Here is a 17,562-nt window from a genome sequence, read left to right as displayed (position 1 = left end):
GCAAGAGAGTAAAAGTTGTGCCTAACATTACTTATTGAAAGGCTTAAGTCTAGTTAATTGTAGTTGTCAGGATGAGGTCATGAATCGTGTAACCATTCTTTGACTTTTAATGTGCTGCATGCAAATGAACTATGAATGGAGGAACCAGTTCAATGCTGCAACACTTGAGCTTTAGTAAGTGTGGAGCAAAGTATTAAGTAAAATATATTGCTTCAAGTCGTGAAACCTTAAGGGCAGACATTTCACACTTAATATATAAATTAATAGTAGCCAGATGAATCATGGTAGCTCAAAAAGAAACATGTACATTACTATTATTTGCACGATGATTCTGATTGTGTAATTCGATTTTCAGTTTCTTTATTAGTTTAAAATTTAGTGTCTGACTGTAAATTAAAAAATACAAGTGACACCTAGCAACGAATTTCAAAACTTCAAATGCTTTATCTGATTTTCTCAATGGACGTGTCTTTATAAAGCTATTAGTGCAAACCTAAATTGGTATGTGTTACAGGCATGTAACTTGAATAGTACATCAGTTACTGGGGGTCAAAGTGGCACATTACTGTCGATAGCGGCAGGCCATAAGTACTCCACAGTTACGTGAAAAAAAGGTAGCAGCATGCTTATAAATATATTTATTCATCTATGGTATGTCTTTGTTTATATCCAATATACAGGGTGGTCCGTTGATCGTGACGGGCCAAATATCTCACAAAATAAGCATCAAACGAAAAACTAAAAGGAACAAAACTTGTCTAGCCTGAAAGGGAAACCAGATGGCGCTATGGTTACCCCACCAGATGGCGCTGACATAGGTCAAACCGATATCAACTACCTTTTTTAAAATAGGAACCCCCATATTTTATTACATGTTTGTGTAGTACGTAAAAAAAGAATGTTTTAGTTGGACCACTTTTTTTGCTTTGTGATAGTATGGTAATAGTCACAAACATATGGCCCACAATTTTAGATGAACTGTTGGTAACAGGTAGATTTTTAAATTAAAATACAGAATGTAGGTACGTTTGAACATTTTATTTCGGTTGTTCCAATGTGATACATGCACCTTTGTGAAATTATTATTTCTGAGAACGCAAGCTGTTACAGTGTGATTACCTGTAAATACACATTAATGCAATAAATGCTCAAAATGTCAGTCAACCTCAATCAATGCATTTGGCAATACGTGTAACGACATTCCTCTCAACAGCGAGTAGTTCGTCTTCCGTAATGTTCGCACAATGCGCTGACGCATGTTGTCGGCATTGTTGGTGGATCACAATAGCAAATATCCTTCAACTTTCCCCACAGAAAGAAATCCTGGGATGTCAGATCCGGTGAACGTGCAGGCCATGGTATGGTGCTTCGACCAGTCCAACTGTCATGAAATATGCTATTCAATACCACTTCAACCGCACACGAGCTATGTGCCGGACATCGAACATGTTGGAAGTACATCGTCATTCTGTCTTGGAGTGAAACATCTTGTAGTAACATTGGTAGAACATTACGTAGGAAATCAGCATACATTGCACCATTTAGATTGCCATCGATAAAATGGGAGCCAATTATCCTTCCTCCCATAATGCCGCACCACACATTAACTCACCAAGGTCGCTGATGCTCCAATTGTTGCAGCCATCGTTGATTTCCATTGCCCAATAGTGCATATTACGCCAGTTTCCGTTACCGCTGTTGGTTAGCAACGCTTCGTCGCTAAATAGAACACATGCAAAAACTTAACATCCCGTAATTTCTCTTGTGCCCAGTGGCAGAACTGTACATGACGTTCAAAGTCATGGCCATGCAATTCCTGGTGCATAGAAATATGGTATGGGTGCAATTAATGTTGATATAGCATTCTGAACACCGACATTTTTGAGATTCCAGATTCTCGCACAATTTGTCTACTACTAATGTGCGGATTAGCCGCGACAGCAGCTAAAGCACCTACTTGGGCTTCATCATTTGTTGCAGGTCGTGGTTGGCGTTTCACATGTGGCTGAACACTTCCTGTTTCCTTAAATAACGTAACTATCTGCCGAACTGTCCGGACACTTGGATGATGTCTTCCAGCATACCGAGCAGCATACATAGCTCATGCCCATTGGGCATTTTGGTCACGATAGCCATACATCAGTGCGATATCAACCTTTTCCATAATTGGTAAACGGTCTATTTTAACACGGGTAACGTACCATGATGCAAATTCCGGCCACACTGGTGGAATGGTATGTAATACCACATACTTACCTAATTGTGACTATTACAGCGCCATCTATCACAAAGCGAAAAAAGTGGTCCAACTGAAACATTCATGTTTCTTTACATACTACACAAATATGTAATAAAAAATGGGGGTTCCTATTTAGAAAAACACAGTTGATATCAGTTTGACCTATGGCAGCACCATCTAGCGGGCCAACCATAGCGCCATCTGGTTCCCCCCTTAAAGCTAGACGAGTTTCGTTCTTTGTAGTTTTTCGTTTCATATTTATTTTGTGAGATATTTGGCCCGGTCATTATCAGTGGATTAACCTGTATAATATTCATGAAAAAATTGGTTAAATATTCACTTTGTTTTGGAAAGCACAGACATTAATCTACTGGCCCACCTTTTGTTGCTATTCCTGTGATGTGTTTATTTAATTTGTTTATGTATTTACTATTGTGTGTTAGAGCGTGTTTATGGTCCAGCCATATAAATATTTATTTAACTTAAAGTATTTAAATGTAAATCCAGTATTTCATATGCTTAAGTATGTTTGTGAGTGTATGTTCGCTTGGAGACGTGAGGGAGCGCTCTAGCCAATCACAGCGCTCGTCACTGGTGAGACTGTATGGAAATGGGGGACGGGGATTGTTTCAATAGAGGACACGGGGGTAGTTGAGGAGTGCTGGAGAGGACAGCAATGGACATGGGAGGTGTTGGACATGACGGACGCAGTCTGCGGAAGGACTTGGGCCATGGAGCAGTTTGTGCATGGTCGCAGCAGATAGATCTACTTCGGAGTGCCGACTTGTGCACTTGTGAGATTTCTGTGGCTTCTACAGTGAAGACGTGTGTGCATTCAGAAGTGAATATCTCACGAGCTATGTTGTTCATAACTAATTACGTGCAGTAGGAATCTATTGTTTCCCTGTTACTCATTTATATTTTATATAGTTGCTTGGACCATCGAAACCAATAAGTGTTTTGCAGAAATGTTCATTCTCAAAAGTTTTCTAATATCGTACTGATCATTTAAAGTAGTTGAGATGGTACCTACAGATTTTATTTAATTGCAATCTTCCATTTATAAATTTACATGTTACCCTCCGCTTTGGAGGGCCCGTGGCTGGAAGGAGCGTGCCATCGGAGACTCTGGCAATTGTGGGTGACTTCTTCCCAATGACTGACTTCCCTTCTTTTTCTCAGTGTTTCCCATAAACGAAAGTGGAATGAGGCCCCTGCCTCAATGTCTCTTCCTGTTGCGCCTCGATATCTAGTAGTCTCACATTTAGATGAAAACCAGACTTACGCTACTGTTAACCCCTTTGTTATACAGAGAGGTGTGGATGGCATCGCTGGCCCTATGAAGTCATGATCTCATCTCCGCAATGGTACTCTCCTTTTGGAAATTGATGGTGCTCTCCAGGCCCAGAAACTACTCAATGCCCAAATCCTCCATGAATATCCTATAAAAGTGGAGGATCACAGGACACTTAACTTGTCTTGCGGTGTTATCTACACCCGGCTGGTTGGACGGAGGATGAAATAAATAATCGGATCAGGGCGTTAATGCTGTTCATAGAGTTATGGAGAAGGAAGCTGCCGATTTGGTGCACTCACACACATTGTTCCTGACTTTCGATCGGTTAACGCTTCCTACCAAGATAAAGGCAGGCTATGAAGTGATCTCTGTGCGCCCTTACATTCCCAATCTGTTGCGGTGTTATAATTGCCACCAGCATGCCGTGTAAAAACGCAGCCAAATGTGTCACTTGTAGCAGGGATGTACACGAGGGTACCCGTCCACCTCCTCCCTCCACCCCCACCCCACTCCTCTACTGCGTTAATTGTCATGGAGACCATGCTGCTTCTTCTTCTCGTTCTTGTCCCATCCATCAAGACAAGTGGGTTGTTCACGAGATAAGGATGAAGGAGAAGGTACAGCACCATGTTAGCCTCTCCGTCCCATGAAAAACATGGCTACACAAACTTGTGACTTCCAGTTCAGTTAGATGGTGGCAAAGTTGCCTTGCCTTCAAGCTGACACTCAGTCTCCAGCTTCCCGGGCTGTAGATTCTGCTACCCGTTCTTTGCCCTCACCGGCGAAGACGGTTGCAATGCAGCCAGTGAACCGTCAATTCAAAAAGGATTATTCCCAGGAAGATTTCTTGCGTACCTAGAGTTCGCAGCCATCCGGCTCTTCTGCCCATCACCAAAAGTATAAATAGTCATCCAAAGGCAAACAGTCTTCCCACTGTCCGACTCGTTGGCCCTCTTGGACTCCTCGGTCCTTTACAACTGACAGACAGCAGGGAAGCTCCATCGATCCCGCTGAGTCGATGGACGAAGATCCTCCACATGTGGATTCCAGTGGCCGTCCTCCCTCGATGGCTTGCCCTAAGTGACTGTCGAGGTGAGTGTTTGTTCCTCATTCTCCTGTTCCTAAATTTTATGGCCCTGTTACAGTGGAGTATCCATGGCCTTTGGTCTAACAGGGCGGACCTGCACCTGCAGCTGCTCCTGCGATCGCAATGTCCACTTATAGTCTGTCTCCAAGAAACCAAGATATGTCCTCGAGACCATTTTGCTCTTTCCCATTTTACTTCGCTAGGACCTTCCCCTTGGGGCGGGAATTCCTGCTCATAATGGGGTCATCATCCTATTCCCTTGTTCACCCACCTGCAAGCAGTTGCTGCCCGTGTTTTCCTTCCCGAATTTACCTTTTCCCTCTGCATCATTGATACACCTTAATCTTCTGCTGTCACTAGGGTGGACCTGATGGAGCTTGTTGCTCAGCTTTCTCCACCCTTTCTGCTCCTCGGTGACACCAATGCCCATCACCCTCTATGGGGCTCGCCTGACGCCTGCCCGAGAGGTACTCTTTTGGTGGATCTTCTTAATAATGTTAATCTTGTGTCCCTTAACACCGGCGAAGCCATGTCTCTCTCCGATTCCACGCACCCTTATTCCCACTTAGACCTCTCAATCTGCTCTGCCCAGCTCGCTCGATGTCTCGAGTGGTGTGCTCTTTCCTATACTTACTCGAGTGACCACTTCCCTTGTGTGACTCGCTTGTACAGTCGTACCCTGCCACAGCAGCCCGCTCATTGGAAATTCTCTCTTGCTGACTGGCCGTTTCCCAACTGTGATGATGTCAAGCACCTCTTGGACGTTATTCTCTCGGCCTTGGTGGACTATGGAGTGCGACAGTGCGATTCGTGTCCGACAACGTATGCTTTGTGTCTTTCACCGTCACCCTACGTTAACAAACTGCATCCGCTACAAGCAACTACGTGCGCAGTGCCGCCTCAATATTAAGGAAAGCAAGAAAGCATGCTGGGTTTCCTTCAGCAGCTCGTTAAACAGATTTACTCCGTCCTCTCTCGTTTGGGGTGGCCTGCGCCGGCTTTCCGGGTCTACTGCCCACTCCCCAATTCCTGGTCTGACTGTGGCGGAAAAAGTCATAGTTGACCCTGTTGATGTTTCAAATGCTTTGGGCCGGTACTTTGCTGAGGTTTAAAGCTCTACCCACTACCATCCTGCCTGCCTGCCTGCCTGCCTTCCTTCCTTCTTCGGAAACAGGTGGAGGCGGTTCGTGCAGTCTCTTTCTTCTCTCTGAATCGAGAATGCTGCAATACTCCTTTTACCATGAGGGAGCTGGAGTGTGCTCTCATCCAGGTCTTCTTCTCCTGGGCCCAATACAATCCATGTCCTCATGCTGCAGAATCTTCCTCCTGCGGGGAAAATGCTTTCTTCTCGATACCTACAACTGTATTTGGACTGACGTATTTCCCATACTTTGGCGTGAAGCTACTGTTGTTCACCTACTTAATCCTGGTAAAGATAAATCTCTTCCTTCCAGCTATCATCCAATTTCCCTTACCAGTACCGTTTGTAAGGTGATGGAACGCATGATCAATGGTCGATTAGTTGGTGGGTGGAGTCACACAATTTTCTCACTAATATTCAGTGTGGGTTCCGAAAGTGTCGCTCAGCGGTTGACCACCTTGTCACCCTGTCGACGTTCATTATGAATAATTTTCTGCAGAAGCGAACAAACAGTGGCTGTATTCTTCGATTTGGAGAGAGCCTATGATACCTGTTGGCGGACAGGCATTCTACGTACTATGCACACATGGGGCCTTCGTGGTCGTCTTCCCACTTTTAACAGGTCAAGTTTTATGGGTACATTTGGGTTCCTCCTTATCCCACACCTTTTCACAGGAGAATGGGGTGCCTCAGGGCTCCATACTGAGTGTCGTCCTCTTCGCCATAGCCGTCAACACCATTGTGGTCTGCCTTCCAGCTGGCATTTCCGGCTCTCTTTTTGTTGACTACTTCGCTATTTATTGCAGCTCCCAGCAGACGTGCCTCCTGCAAGGCTGTCTTCAGTGTTGTATGGACCATCTCTGTTCGTGGAGTGTCACAAATGGTTTCCACTTTTCTGCTGCCAAATCAGTTTGCGTCAACTTCTGGCAGTACAAGGCGTTTCTTCCATCATCCTTGTGACTAGGCCAAAATGCTGTCCTGTTCGTGGATGTGATGGGTTTACATTCAGTAGGAAACTCAGTTGGTCTCACCACATGTCCTACCTGGTTGCACACTGCACCCGGTCCCTCAATGTCCTTCATGCATTGAATGGTACCCCCTTTGGGGAGCTGACCGTACTGTTATCTGCCTGTCCGCTCCAAGTTGTCTCTTGTCTGCTCCAAGTTGGATTATGGATGCATTGTCTACTTCTCTGCGCGGTTATCTATGTTACGACATCTAAATACAATACACCATTTGGGGATCCGTCTCACCATTGGTGCCTTCCGTACTAGCACTGTTGAGTCTCTACGCAGAACCCGGTAAACTACCACTGTCATATCAGCATGACATCCGACTCAGTATGTATGCATGTCGGCTTTCTTCCATGTCAGGCCACCCAACCTTTGACCCTTTTTGTTGATGACATTCTTGACCTCCAGTACGAGATGTACATTCCTTCTCTGCAGCCTCCCGGTGTCTGCTTTGGTCACCTGCTTCAGCAGCTACAGTTCACACATCCTGCCACTTTCTGAATGGGGGAGAGCCCTTCACCACCTTGGCTTCGGACACAGATTTGTGTTCATTTTGGCCTCAGCTCGTTCGTGAAGGATTAGACTCACAAGCTGACCTACCGTTGCAAATTTCTCGAACTTCGCTCACAACTTGCCGATAGCATATTTTTGTACACTGATGGTTCAAAGTCCGCCTATGGTGTTGGCTGTGCTTTTGTCATCGGGGCTGATAAGTTTCAATACCGGCTTCTCAAACAGTGCACAATGTTTATAGCAGAGCTTTTTGCCTTCCATCAGGCTGTTCGCTACGTCCAGAGTCACCAGCTTACTCGCTGTGTGATCTGCTCTGACTCCCTCAGTGCCCTTCAGAGTCGAGATGATCCCGATCCAGTCCACCCCATCATTTGACGGATCTAGGACTGCCTTCATTCGTTCCTGGATGGGGTAGCCAAAGTGATGTTGGTTGTGGGTTCTTGACCATGTTGGTGTGCCTGGGAATGACCCTGTTGATGCTGCAGCCAAGGCCGCAGTTCATCTCGGTCGGCCCGCCTCTTACTCTGTTCCCTTGCAAGATATTTGTACTTTTCTCTATCAGCGTATTATGTCACTTTGCCATGACCATAGGTGCTCCGGTCACGTTTCCTGATCCTCTACTCCTATTTTAGCCAGGTACGTCTCAGGGTCGGCCTGCCGCCTGCTTTGTTGGGATGATGTGCGAGCTGTGGCTCACGTTTTAAGTTTTTTTAAAAGCAGTAATATGACAAGAGATTTGATTTCTACTTGGTGACTCCGATGTCTTGTCAGTGTCTTTTAGATACTCTTCTGTAACGTCTTGATGTTTTAGATTTGTTTTTTCTTCCTTTTTGTATTGGATCTCGCCACGGTTTTTTACACTCATGGTCCCAGCATTCTATGGTTCTGTACTGGGTGCTTATGACCTTGGATGTTTTGCCCTCCTAAAACCCCAAACAAACAAAAATATGAAATAGCATGCAGGAATAGTTTTCCTAATGACAAATTAACATGAGGAAATTTAACATTTAGTTTGCATCTCTAACCTGCGACTGCCACAGTTTTCTGCCTGAAATATGTTTACATACGTATGTTGAGATGTTTATATTTTCCCACCTCCGCATTGCAAATGTTTTGACTTTTGAGTGAAATGCCCAGTCGATGTGCTGTTGTTTTCACGTCAATTCTACCAACAGTGAGAGTTGTTCAGTTCTCGGGGTGTTGTAAAATTCCTGGATTCGTCTCGTCGCTGTGTAGCCTATGAAAAGGATTGTGGAAGACGCCCAAATAAATTCCAAAATACAGTGCAGTTTTAACACCAATATATTTCCAGGACTCTGATGTCTGAGCCTGGTGAACTCTACCAGTTACATCACATGTACCCAAACTTGACACCAAACGACAGAGTTCACAACAATCAACAAACGATTGAGCCTACAATACGTTTGCTCGCAACCCTAGCAAAAAAACGAGTGCCCCAAGGCACCTGCGTGATCTCTATTTATACTTTGGTTAACAATTACCTACAATGAAAATTAAAATTTTATGTAAAATCACAATTAAAATTGAACCGAATATGAGATACACATTGTTCAGCACTGAGATTGTAAATTTTTAGCAAAGTGAACCTATTTTCAACTTAGTTACTAGTTAATATAACATTTTCTGACCAATTATGTTATAGGTTACAATTACATTTCTAAATTTGTTTATAACAAATGAACTAGTGCCTGAATTTTAGTGCTACCATATATCGGAGATTCAATTAACATGCTTTATTTATATGTTCTATTTAATTTGCTGAAGTAATTTTATACTGATAGGTTTACTGGTACATTCTGACCATGTGCTACACATTTATATTATATTTCTCACATAAGAACAATGTCAATCAGCAAAACATCACTTTCGAATTTATATATATATATATATATATATATATATATATATACTGGTTATTTTCGTATGTAATTTGGAAACAGGTCACTTTACAATCAGACAATTAGAACTGGTGCTTATCTTTAATGCATTCTGAGGGGTTCTGATAGGTAGCAGTGAGATACAGTAATATTTCAATGTAGCCTATATTTCACACACCTGATGTGGATATTAAGGCAGATTGTAAATAAGTTGAGAGTTTGGCAGCTAAAAATCCAACTTCATGTCAGAGTGAATTTATTTAGTAAACTTTGCACTACCATTAATGAAATCATTGATGGCTGGGTGCTGAAACCATGGTCTGTCCCGTCTTCTGATGTCCAGGATGAATATGATGTTTGAAAGGATAAATTAGCTGTGCACAGTATTTGTTAACAGCTGTGTCAATGGTCACTATTTGGTGGTGTACAAATTAACTTAATCATCAATGGCTTTTTGTTTTATTTTCACTTCAAATTCCTTCTAATTTTAAACTTTAAATTTTATCACATACTCATTTAATGTTGTGCGTGTTGGAATATCTTGGAAGGTACTGCTTTGGTGATGTTTAAAGTCTCCTTCTACCACTTTACAGCATTAGAAAAAATTTGCATGTTACTCTGGTAAACTCCATTTCTCGCAACTTCCAGGTTTGAGGTATGGTGAAATAACATCACACCACTTAGTTCAACAGCTGCAAAATCCAGCCATGCAACATCGTCACAGGGAGGTCCTTTTGAGCATATTAAAGATGCAAATGCAGCAAGGTGAGAAGCTGTTTTCTGTAATAAATATTTGTGGATTCAGTATTAATTTTACACACACACACACACACACACACACACACACACACACACACACTCACTCACTCACTTTGTGCCTTTATTATTTTCATGTTTATATCTGTCCTAGCAAAGGACATTTTAAAAAATTGTATGTGTTTGAGATGTAGCAGGTTCAGTTTTTGTACAAGCTGCTATAATGTTTTAATGACTTCGCTAGTAAGTAGATGCTCCTAGTCAAAAAACTCAGTATTCAAGTTTCGTGTTTCGCCTGATAAAGTGTACACCTTGCCAGTTCAACCCATGTAAGGCTGTTGTTAACTTCATTCCAAACACTGATTTGATGCTGTTCTCCTTGCTTGTACACACTGCTAAAGTCTCTTCATTGCTGCATAGCAGCAGTTTATATTATTTTGAACGTTCTTGCTGTAGCAAAGGATTGATATCTCTCCACAATTTGTGCCCCCACATTTCACTCCATCATCAAATGAGCTGTTACTAGATGCCTTAGGCTATCACCGTGTTCCTCCGTTCATTAGGTTGTCATAAATTTCTTTTTTTTCCCCCTTGTTTCACTTCCGTAGTTCATTACTTAATATAAATTCCAGAAACTTCTATTCTCCTGTCTGAATGGTTTGTTGCCTACACTTAAGTATTAGGCTGTTAACTTCAAATGTTGTTAGGTCTGAGGCTCAATTTACACAGAAAAGATGTAGCACAGATGCCTGACAGTGGCGAGCCAGTGAAGTGGTGTGAACGGGACATGCTGAATTCACACTGAACTGATGCTGTCGAAGGGATGTGGGGTGGTTGTACTGCGAATAGACCAGAATGTCTTGTCGTTAGACGGAGATAATTATGCACTGCATCTTTTGTAACTCTTAAATGTTGAGCAGAGAAGAAGATACTGGGTACAGCCTTTGAGGGGGGAAAGGAAAAAATATGGCATATTGGACATAATGAAAAACAACGGAAGTTACATCCTCAACATTTCCAGTCTTTTTACAGGATGTCTCAAAAGTGTTTCTATTTGTGTTAGACAAAGTGAAGGACAGCATTCAGAGAAGAGCAACAGAAACGGAATGTTTCAGTCACAATTCCTATTTTTCATAAGATTTTCATTTGCACCTCCTACCTACTGATTTTGCGAGAGATATTAGACTATGACATTTTTCCAAAATCTCATCAGTAAATATTTCACTGCTGTAGATCAAAAATGTCTGATTACAGGACATAGTTTCATACCCTGTGATAAAGATTTTACCCTTACAGAGAGTAACATCCTTTCACACAGAAAACTGGATTTGTCATTTCCAGTGTCAAGGACAGTAGAGTCTTTTTTTGCAAGATGGACCCAGAGGATTTCAGGCATTTTAGCGCACTAGACTGTGGGATGCACTGATACTAGACGTTCAGAGTAACAGTATGCCAGGCTACACATGTCAACTGACAACCCTACTGCATAAAGGGGAAGGAAAAGTCAACACATCCAGCAACTATGGATTTGTCAAAGCTTTGCAAAGAAGTTAAGGAGTACTGGGAAAAGAAATCTGGCACTAGATAACATATGTTTTCTGTATCTTGTGAGATAAAAGTCTGCCACTATAAAGTACCAAGAAGAAAGCCTTACTTGACATGTGACAGTATATCCCAGCTGAAAAACAGATTTTCTGTGAGCAAGTGCAAAGTGAATAGTGAATTTGTTCACCTGTCTGGAAAAATCCATTGATTAGGGACAGAAAAAGTAGTGATGAGTGTAAATGTTAAATGGAATTAAGGAAAAATTTAACACTATTCCGGTTGTATCTCCCTGCAATGCTTGTGCAGATTTGTGTTGCAGTAAACATTGTTTTAACATGTCTTGTTGTACTTCATCGAAATAAGGTTTCTATTTCTGCAATGAGTAACACAGAAAAACCAATGTGTTCAGCAGCACAACATTTTAACTACACAGATTTGATGTTGTTTATTGAGTAAAATAAAAAAGATAGTGCTGTTTTGTCAAAGATATGAACTACTACGTAACAAATGTGTAAATATGCAAAAGACATTTTATCTCACATACATTGCCTGCATCTAAGTCCAAATATGAAAGCATAAAATAGGTAGGCATAAAACATCCAGAACACAGTACACTAGATACCTGTATATCAATGGAGAAATTCCATTTCTCATTCATTGGTCGCCGTAACGGCCACCATTTGTTCAACTATATGTGCACAAAAAGAGTTGGTGAATGTTCTGTGAATTAAACTTAGTGTAAACAAGAAAAAATTACATATCCAGGATATAACCAACTTTGCTGCTGGATCTGCCATTGTGTGCCTCGAGTTTTAAAATGAAAATAACTCTTAATGCAATACTAATGTAAACTGTTATTGTAACTTACTTCATAAACCACATATGAAAGAGAAGCAAGAGCCAAAAATCCACATAACATGCAGCTATAACATAAAGCATTCCGCGTCGTATTTCTTCAGGGCCAAATGTCAAAAATCACTTATTTACTTTGGGCTGGAAAGAGGTATAACTCTCCTTCCACTGTTCAAAACAATTTCAATGTGTTTGTTATATCTAGCAGATAGCAGCATATGTCCTAAAACCCACCATACATAATCTGGTCCTTGATGACATTCTTTATTGTGAACTTTTCAAAATATGCCTGGTGATTCTTAATTCAAAAGTATCAAAGTAACTATGGGGAGATAACAAAAATAAAACCAGTTCACTATCAAGTTCTGATGTCAGGATTATAAAACTCTGCAAAATTTTTTATGCAGCAATTTCCTCAAAATCTACAGTGTGTGTGTGTGTGTGCACACTTTGCAAAAAGTTTTACAGAGAAGCCATCAACAGAAATGGATGTAGCTTTTTCATCTACATAAAATGCGTTTTTTTAGCCACTGTTGATGACTTCAAATTAATGAAAACAGCATTGCTCCACTTGAACATCGCCGCCACTCATGGCTGCAAACGGACATGACACAGTCCACAATGAGACACGTGTCTACTAAAACCACATCACATCCCCGCCACGTTGTTTGTGTGATTTGGGCTGAAGAAACGATTTAAAGGTTCCCTTTCATGTTCTTAACCCTCCTACTAACAGAATTTTTTTTTGTGACACTGAGTACCGCTGGAGTCAATATGATTCCAAGTAATTAACACGGGATATATTGGCAGAAGTTCATTTATTTTAATGAACTGACATAAAAGCATACATTACTGATTGAAACCAGGTAAACTATTTATATAAGCACTTAAAAGTATTGTCTTAAACCTTGATCTTATAGATCCTTACATTTAAAACAAAGCAACTCTTTACATTTAAAACAAAGTATCTCTGAATGTTGTTTACAGACAAAAGAGGAGCATCTTCTGCACATTTCTGAATGTTTTCTATCCACTGAACATTCGCTTAGGGAGCACCGTCCATGTTTTGCCCCTGTATGCACTTCTGCTGAAGGATGAGGATGAAAAGAGAAGCTTTGCTGTGCCATTTCTGTTTTTCTATACTAGACTTGTTCCCAGTTTCAAAAGAAATTCTCTTTTGTAGTTGGTTTTTGTAGTCCAGTCATGTTTTAAGTCCAGCCAATTTATGAAAGCATTTAGGGCACTAATATCCAAAATACTACAAAGATAGCTACGGGCCATCTTGTCATATATTTTGTGCTGTAAGTCCTGACCAACTTTTCCGTTCTCTACACCTGATTTAGTTGCATTATAGCTGGTATTATAATAGGTTTTACTGCTTCCTCTTTGAAATGTATAGTACTCAGCAATGTCACTATCTTATCCTTTTTTTGGGCAATAGGAGACTATTGTAGCTGATCCCTGGAATCTGAAGAGACATGAAGCTGCAGTTCTCCCCATTGCTTCGATAAATTTTGCTGGTAGTTCACGATAACTTTTACTTAGTGTTGCTAGCAGAGTTATTTGTTTTACTTCTAGTTCCTTTGCCAACTCAAATCTTGTAAAGAAATTATCTTTTGTGATATTTCTACCACTCCCAGATAAATGTTCTGTCAGTTCTAACACTACCCTTTCTCTCTGATTTATTTCTCTAGGCTGGCCTTCACCCTTTCCTGTGTACATCTGCAGGTGTGTGATATAGTAATCAGTGCTGTCACATGCAGCCCATATATTTATACCATACTTTCCAGCTTTTGAGGGGATGTACTGGTGAAATGGACACCTACCCCTAAGAGTTACCAGTTGCTCATCAACTGCAATTTTCTTGTGTGGTTCATATGCATCATGTAATGTCCTTATCCACTGCTCAAATAAATCCCTTATAGGAACAAATTTATCAGGGCTACAATTATGTTGCTTGTGCTGAGCATCATCAAACCGAATACAGTGCGATATTTCTGTAAAGCAGCTCCTACCCACCGAACTATTGAAAATAAGTCGGCCATGCTCTTCATTTCATAAATTCACTAAGCCCTCATTGTGACCTTTGTACACTCTCGCAAGAATAAGTGGGCCAAGAAAGCATTCAAATGCTTCTCTCTTGAGATCTATCCATTTGTTACCAAAAGTAATGCTACTTACTTTGTTGGCCGACTTCAAAATAATCTGGAAAATGCTGGTCTTAATAAATAATTCAAATGCTAACTACACAAGATTTACGTTCCTTACAGTATGCCCCATGTTCACCCCTGGTAGCTGAGTGGTCAGCGTGACAGAATGTCAATCCTAAGGGCGCGGGTTTAATTTGCAGCTGGGTCGGAGATTTTCTCCACTCAGGGATTGGGTGTTGTGCTGTCCTAATCATCATTTCGAAAGGCTGGCGAATGGTCTACCCGAGGGGAGGCGCTAGTCACACATTTATATTTTAGTATGCCTTGTGGTACCTGGAGCCATCTTCAATATATTTTGTGCTGGTTGTCTCCCATGTAATCTAACAGGATTTTTCCCCATGTTTCATTTCCATTCTCTACCTGAAAAAATTGGATTACTATTTTACATATGTACTTACATGTTATTACTATTAGTACTTTCATTAAAGTTTTTGCAAACATATGGTAGATTATATATAATTAACATTCCAATTTGAGATGTCAGCAACTTCAGGAAGTGGAGTTTCCAAATCTCCATCAGAATCTTAAGTTGATTCACTACTTCCAGAAAAAATGGCCTCAATCTCTTCATTGTCATCAGATGGTATATCTCCCAATTCCTCTTTGTCATTCAAAATTTCTTGTATTTCAGCAGTGAGTGGGAAATGTTAGTTTCATTATTGCAGGTGTTTCATATAACATCTGTTCAATGTAACATTTGTCATTGTTTCCATAATGTTACATTCAAGAAACAAAATAAAAATTTAGATTGGGGTCATTGTGACCCCAGTGGTACTAGAAGGGTTAAAGACAAACTTGTTTTTAGAGACAAGCCAAGTAAGGTCGAAAAATAAGGCATATTGAGAGGCATGTGAGCTGATCTGAGAGATACATACTTCTAAAAGCTAACTACTGCAAAGTTTGATGAGTTAAAAGCTCTTAATCAAAATGTACTCGCTCGTGGTGGAGTATTTGAACAGGTAACTATAAAAAGTTTACAGTATTATGTTCAACGTAACATTGGTGGTGCAAGAACAAAAGTGCCAAGAAGGGGGACAGTAACACAAGTTTCGCTGGAGTGATGCCCATCAGTCTGTCTTACACATCCATGGGAAGAAGGGGCAAAGTTTCAGAGTAATATGGGCCTGCCTGGCGGTCAGGGGAGTTGGTAGTTGGGAAGAAGACTCATTTCAGTGGTGCACTTGATGAGAGTGCCAAAATACCCAGAGGTGAAACAGCAATATACACACCTGGTACTTCTGACACTCATTGAACTTCACTGTACTGAAGTAATCTACACTGCTCTCAGTAATTCAGGTGCTGATACCGGGGTGGCGAACTGTGCGTCTGGCGTCAGACTTCGTACAGCTGCAGTCAAGTGTCTCGAAAAAACACAGCTTGGGAAGGCAATGCAGAAGACACTGTAGCACTTCTCATTAACTGGAGTGCAGGAAAACATAGTAACAGGATGCGGATGCAAAATCTTCCTGTTAGCGTGAACTCTGATGACGTGCAGCAGCTGAAAAAGCCAGCCATTTGGCGCTGTGCAGGACGAGATGCCTAGAGCTCGGCCTGGAGATGCTGCCTAATCGAAGCGGGAGCAGAGATCGCGAGAGCGACAGTTCGGTGCATGTGGCCGCTCAGAAAGTGTGGCATTCAAAGGTGTGCCTGCTGCTAAAGTGACTAGCTAGGGTGCTGGGGGGGAGATGGAGATGGAAAGATGGAGATGGAAAGATGGAGATGGAAAGATGGAGATGGAAAGATGGAGATGGAAAGATGGAGATGGAAAGATGGAGATGGAAAGATGGAGATGGAAAGATGGAGATGGAAAGATGGAGATGGAAAGATGGAGATGGAAAGATGGAGATGGAAAGATGGAGATGGAAAGATGGAGATGGAAAGATGGAGATGGAAAGATGGAGATGGAAAGATGGAGATGCAGTGGTACCCTGGCAGACAGGAACTTTGCTGTTCGCTGGTTTTCAGTCGGCGCAGCCTATCTGCTGCTACAAGTGGAGGCGAACAGGAGTCGCCATAGTGCCTGAGAGATAAAAGTGAAGATTAGAGTATGGAGATTAATAAGCAAAAGCAAAGTGCACTGTGATTGGCCTAGAAGGTAAAATTTTTTGTATTAAGGTACACCAAATTAAAATCAGAAAGTGGCCGTTTTCAGGGACCTAGGAAGCCTAATAGTGGAAGAGCTAAGGCGCCACCAGGATGCCAAAGCTTGAAGGCTAGCTAAGAAAACTTTAGTAGGAAAAAAAAGTTAAAGAGCTCAGGTAAAGGTTAGCAAAATGGGTTTTTTTGGGAATGTGGCTCTCGTTGGAGCTGAAACATGGGCGTTAAAAAAGACTGGAGGCATTTGTGGATGTGGAGAAGGATGGAAAACATCAGTTCGCATTTAGTTACTAATGAAGTAGTGCAGGAAGAAATAGAGGAAAGAAGACTACTATCATAAGTTAAAAGATAAAGAACCAGTAATTGGTGTGGTTGAATGTTGCTGTGGGTTTGTTCGATCGTTAGTGCCTTTGAAGGATTAGTGTGTAGAAGAATAATGAAAGGAAGGTAAAAGGTGGTGAGTGAAGTGGAAGCGGAGTCTACGGATGTTAAGAGATTGGCAGGAGATAAGACATAGCCATCATGTGAAGACCTGCCACTGGGAAGAAAGCATTGTAGTAGTACCACCACTGTCACAAAAGACTTTGTGACATTTATATTCAAACTTTACTACAAGTTAATCTGTGGCATAGTTTTCCCCCACCATTCTCTGTTTTATATCCTCTCACTTCAGCTATCATTAATTGCTTCACTGCCCAAATAGCAACTCACTTTCTACTTTGTGTATTATTTTCTAATGTAATTCTTTCAAAATTCCCCGATTGAATTAGATTACATTCCATTAGCTTGTTAATACTTCCTTTATACTGTCTTCCCAAGACATTGTCCATTCCATTCAATTGCTTTTTTTCGAAGCCCTTTGATTTCTGACAGAATTAAAATGGTATCAGCATACCTTGACTAATTACTTTTCC

At 41.4% G+C, this 17,562-nt stretch overlaps 1 protein-coding gene across 42 annotated transcripts in view; it reads left to right on the top strand.

Moving 5' to 3' along the window:
- The window catches only part of LOC126283988 (eukaryotic translation initiation factor 4E transporter), a 246,923-nt gene that overhangs the window by 172,820 nt on the left and 56,541 nt on the right, over nt 1-17,562 (top strand). For all 42 annotated transcript variants that reach the window (XM_049982498.1, XM_049982522.1, XM_049982523.1 and 39 more), the window contains one exon: nt 9,837-9,953. In XM_049982498.1, the coding sequence (XP_049838455.1) occupies nt 9,837-9,953 (117 nt within the window). The remainder of the gene's footprint in view (nt 1-9,836; nt 9,954-17,562) is intronic.

This window comes from Schistocerca gregaria, chromosome 8 (genome assembly GCF_023897955.1).
Source record: "Schistocerca gregaria isolate iqSchGreg1 chromosome 8, iqSchGreg1.2, whole genome shotgun sequence".
Classification (NCBI taxonomy): Eukaryota; Metazoa; Arthropoda; class Insecta; order Orthoptera; family Acrididae; genus Schistocerca; species Schistocerca gregaria.
The sequence above is the reverse complement of the archived record's forward strand: the minus strand, read 5'-3'. Positions and strand labels throughout refer to the sequence as shown.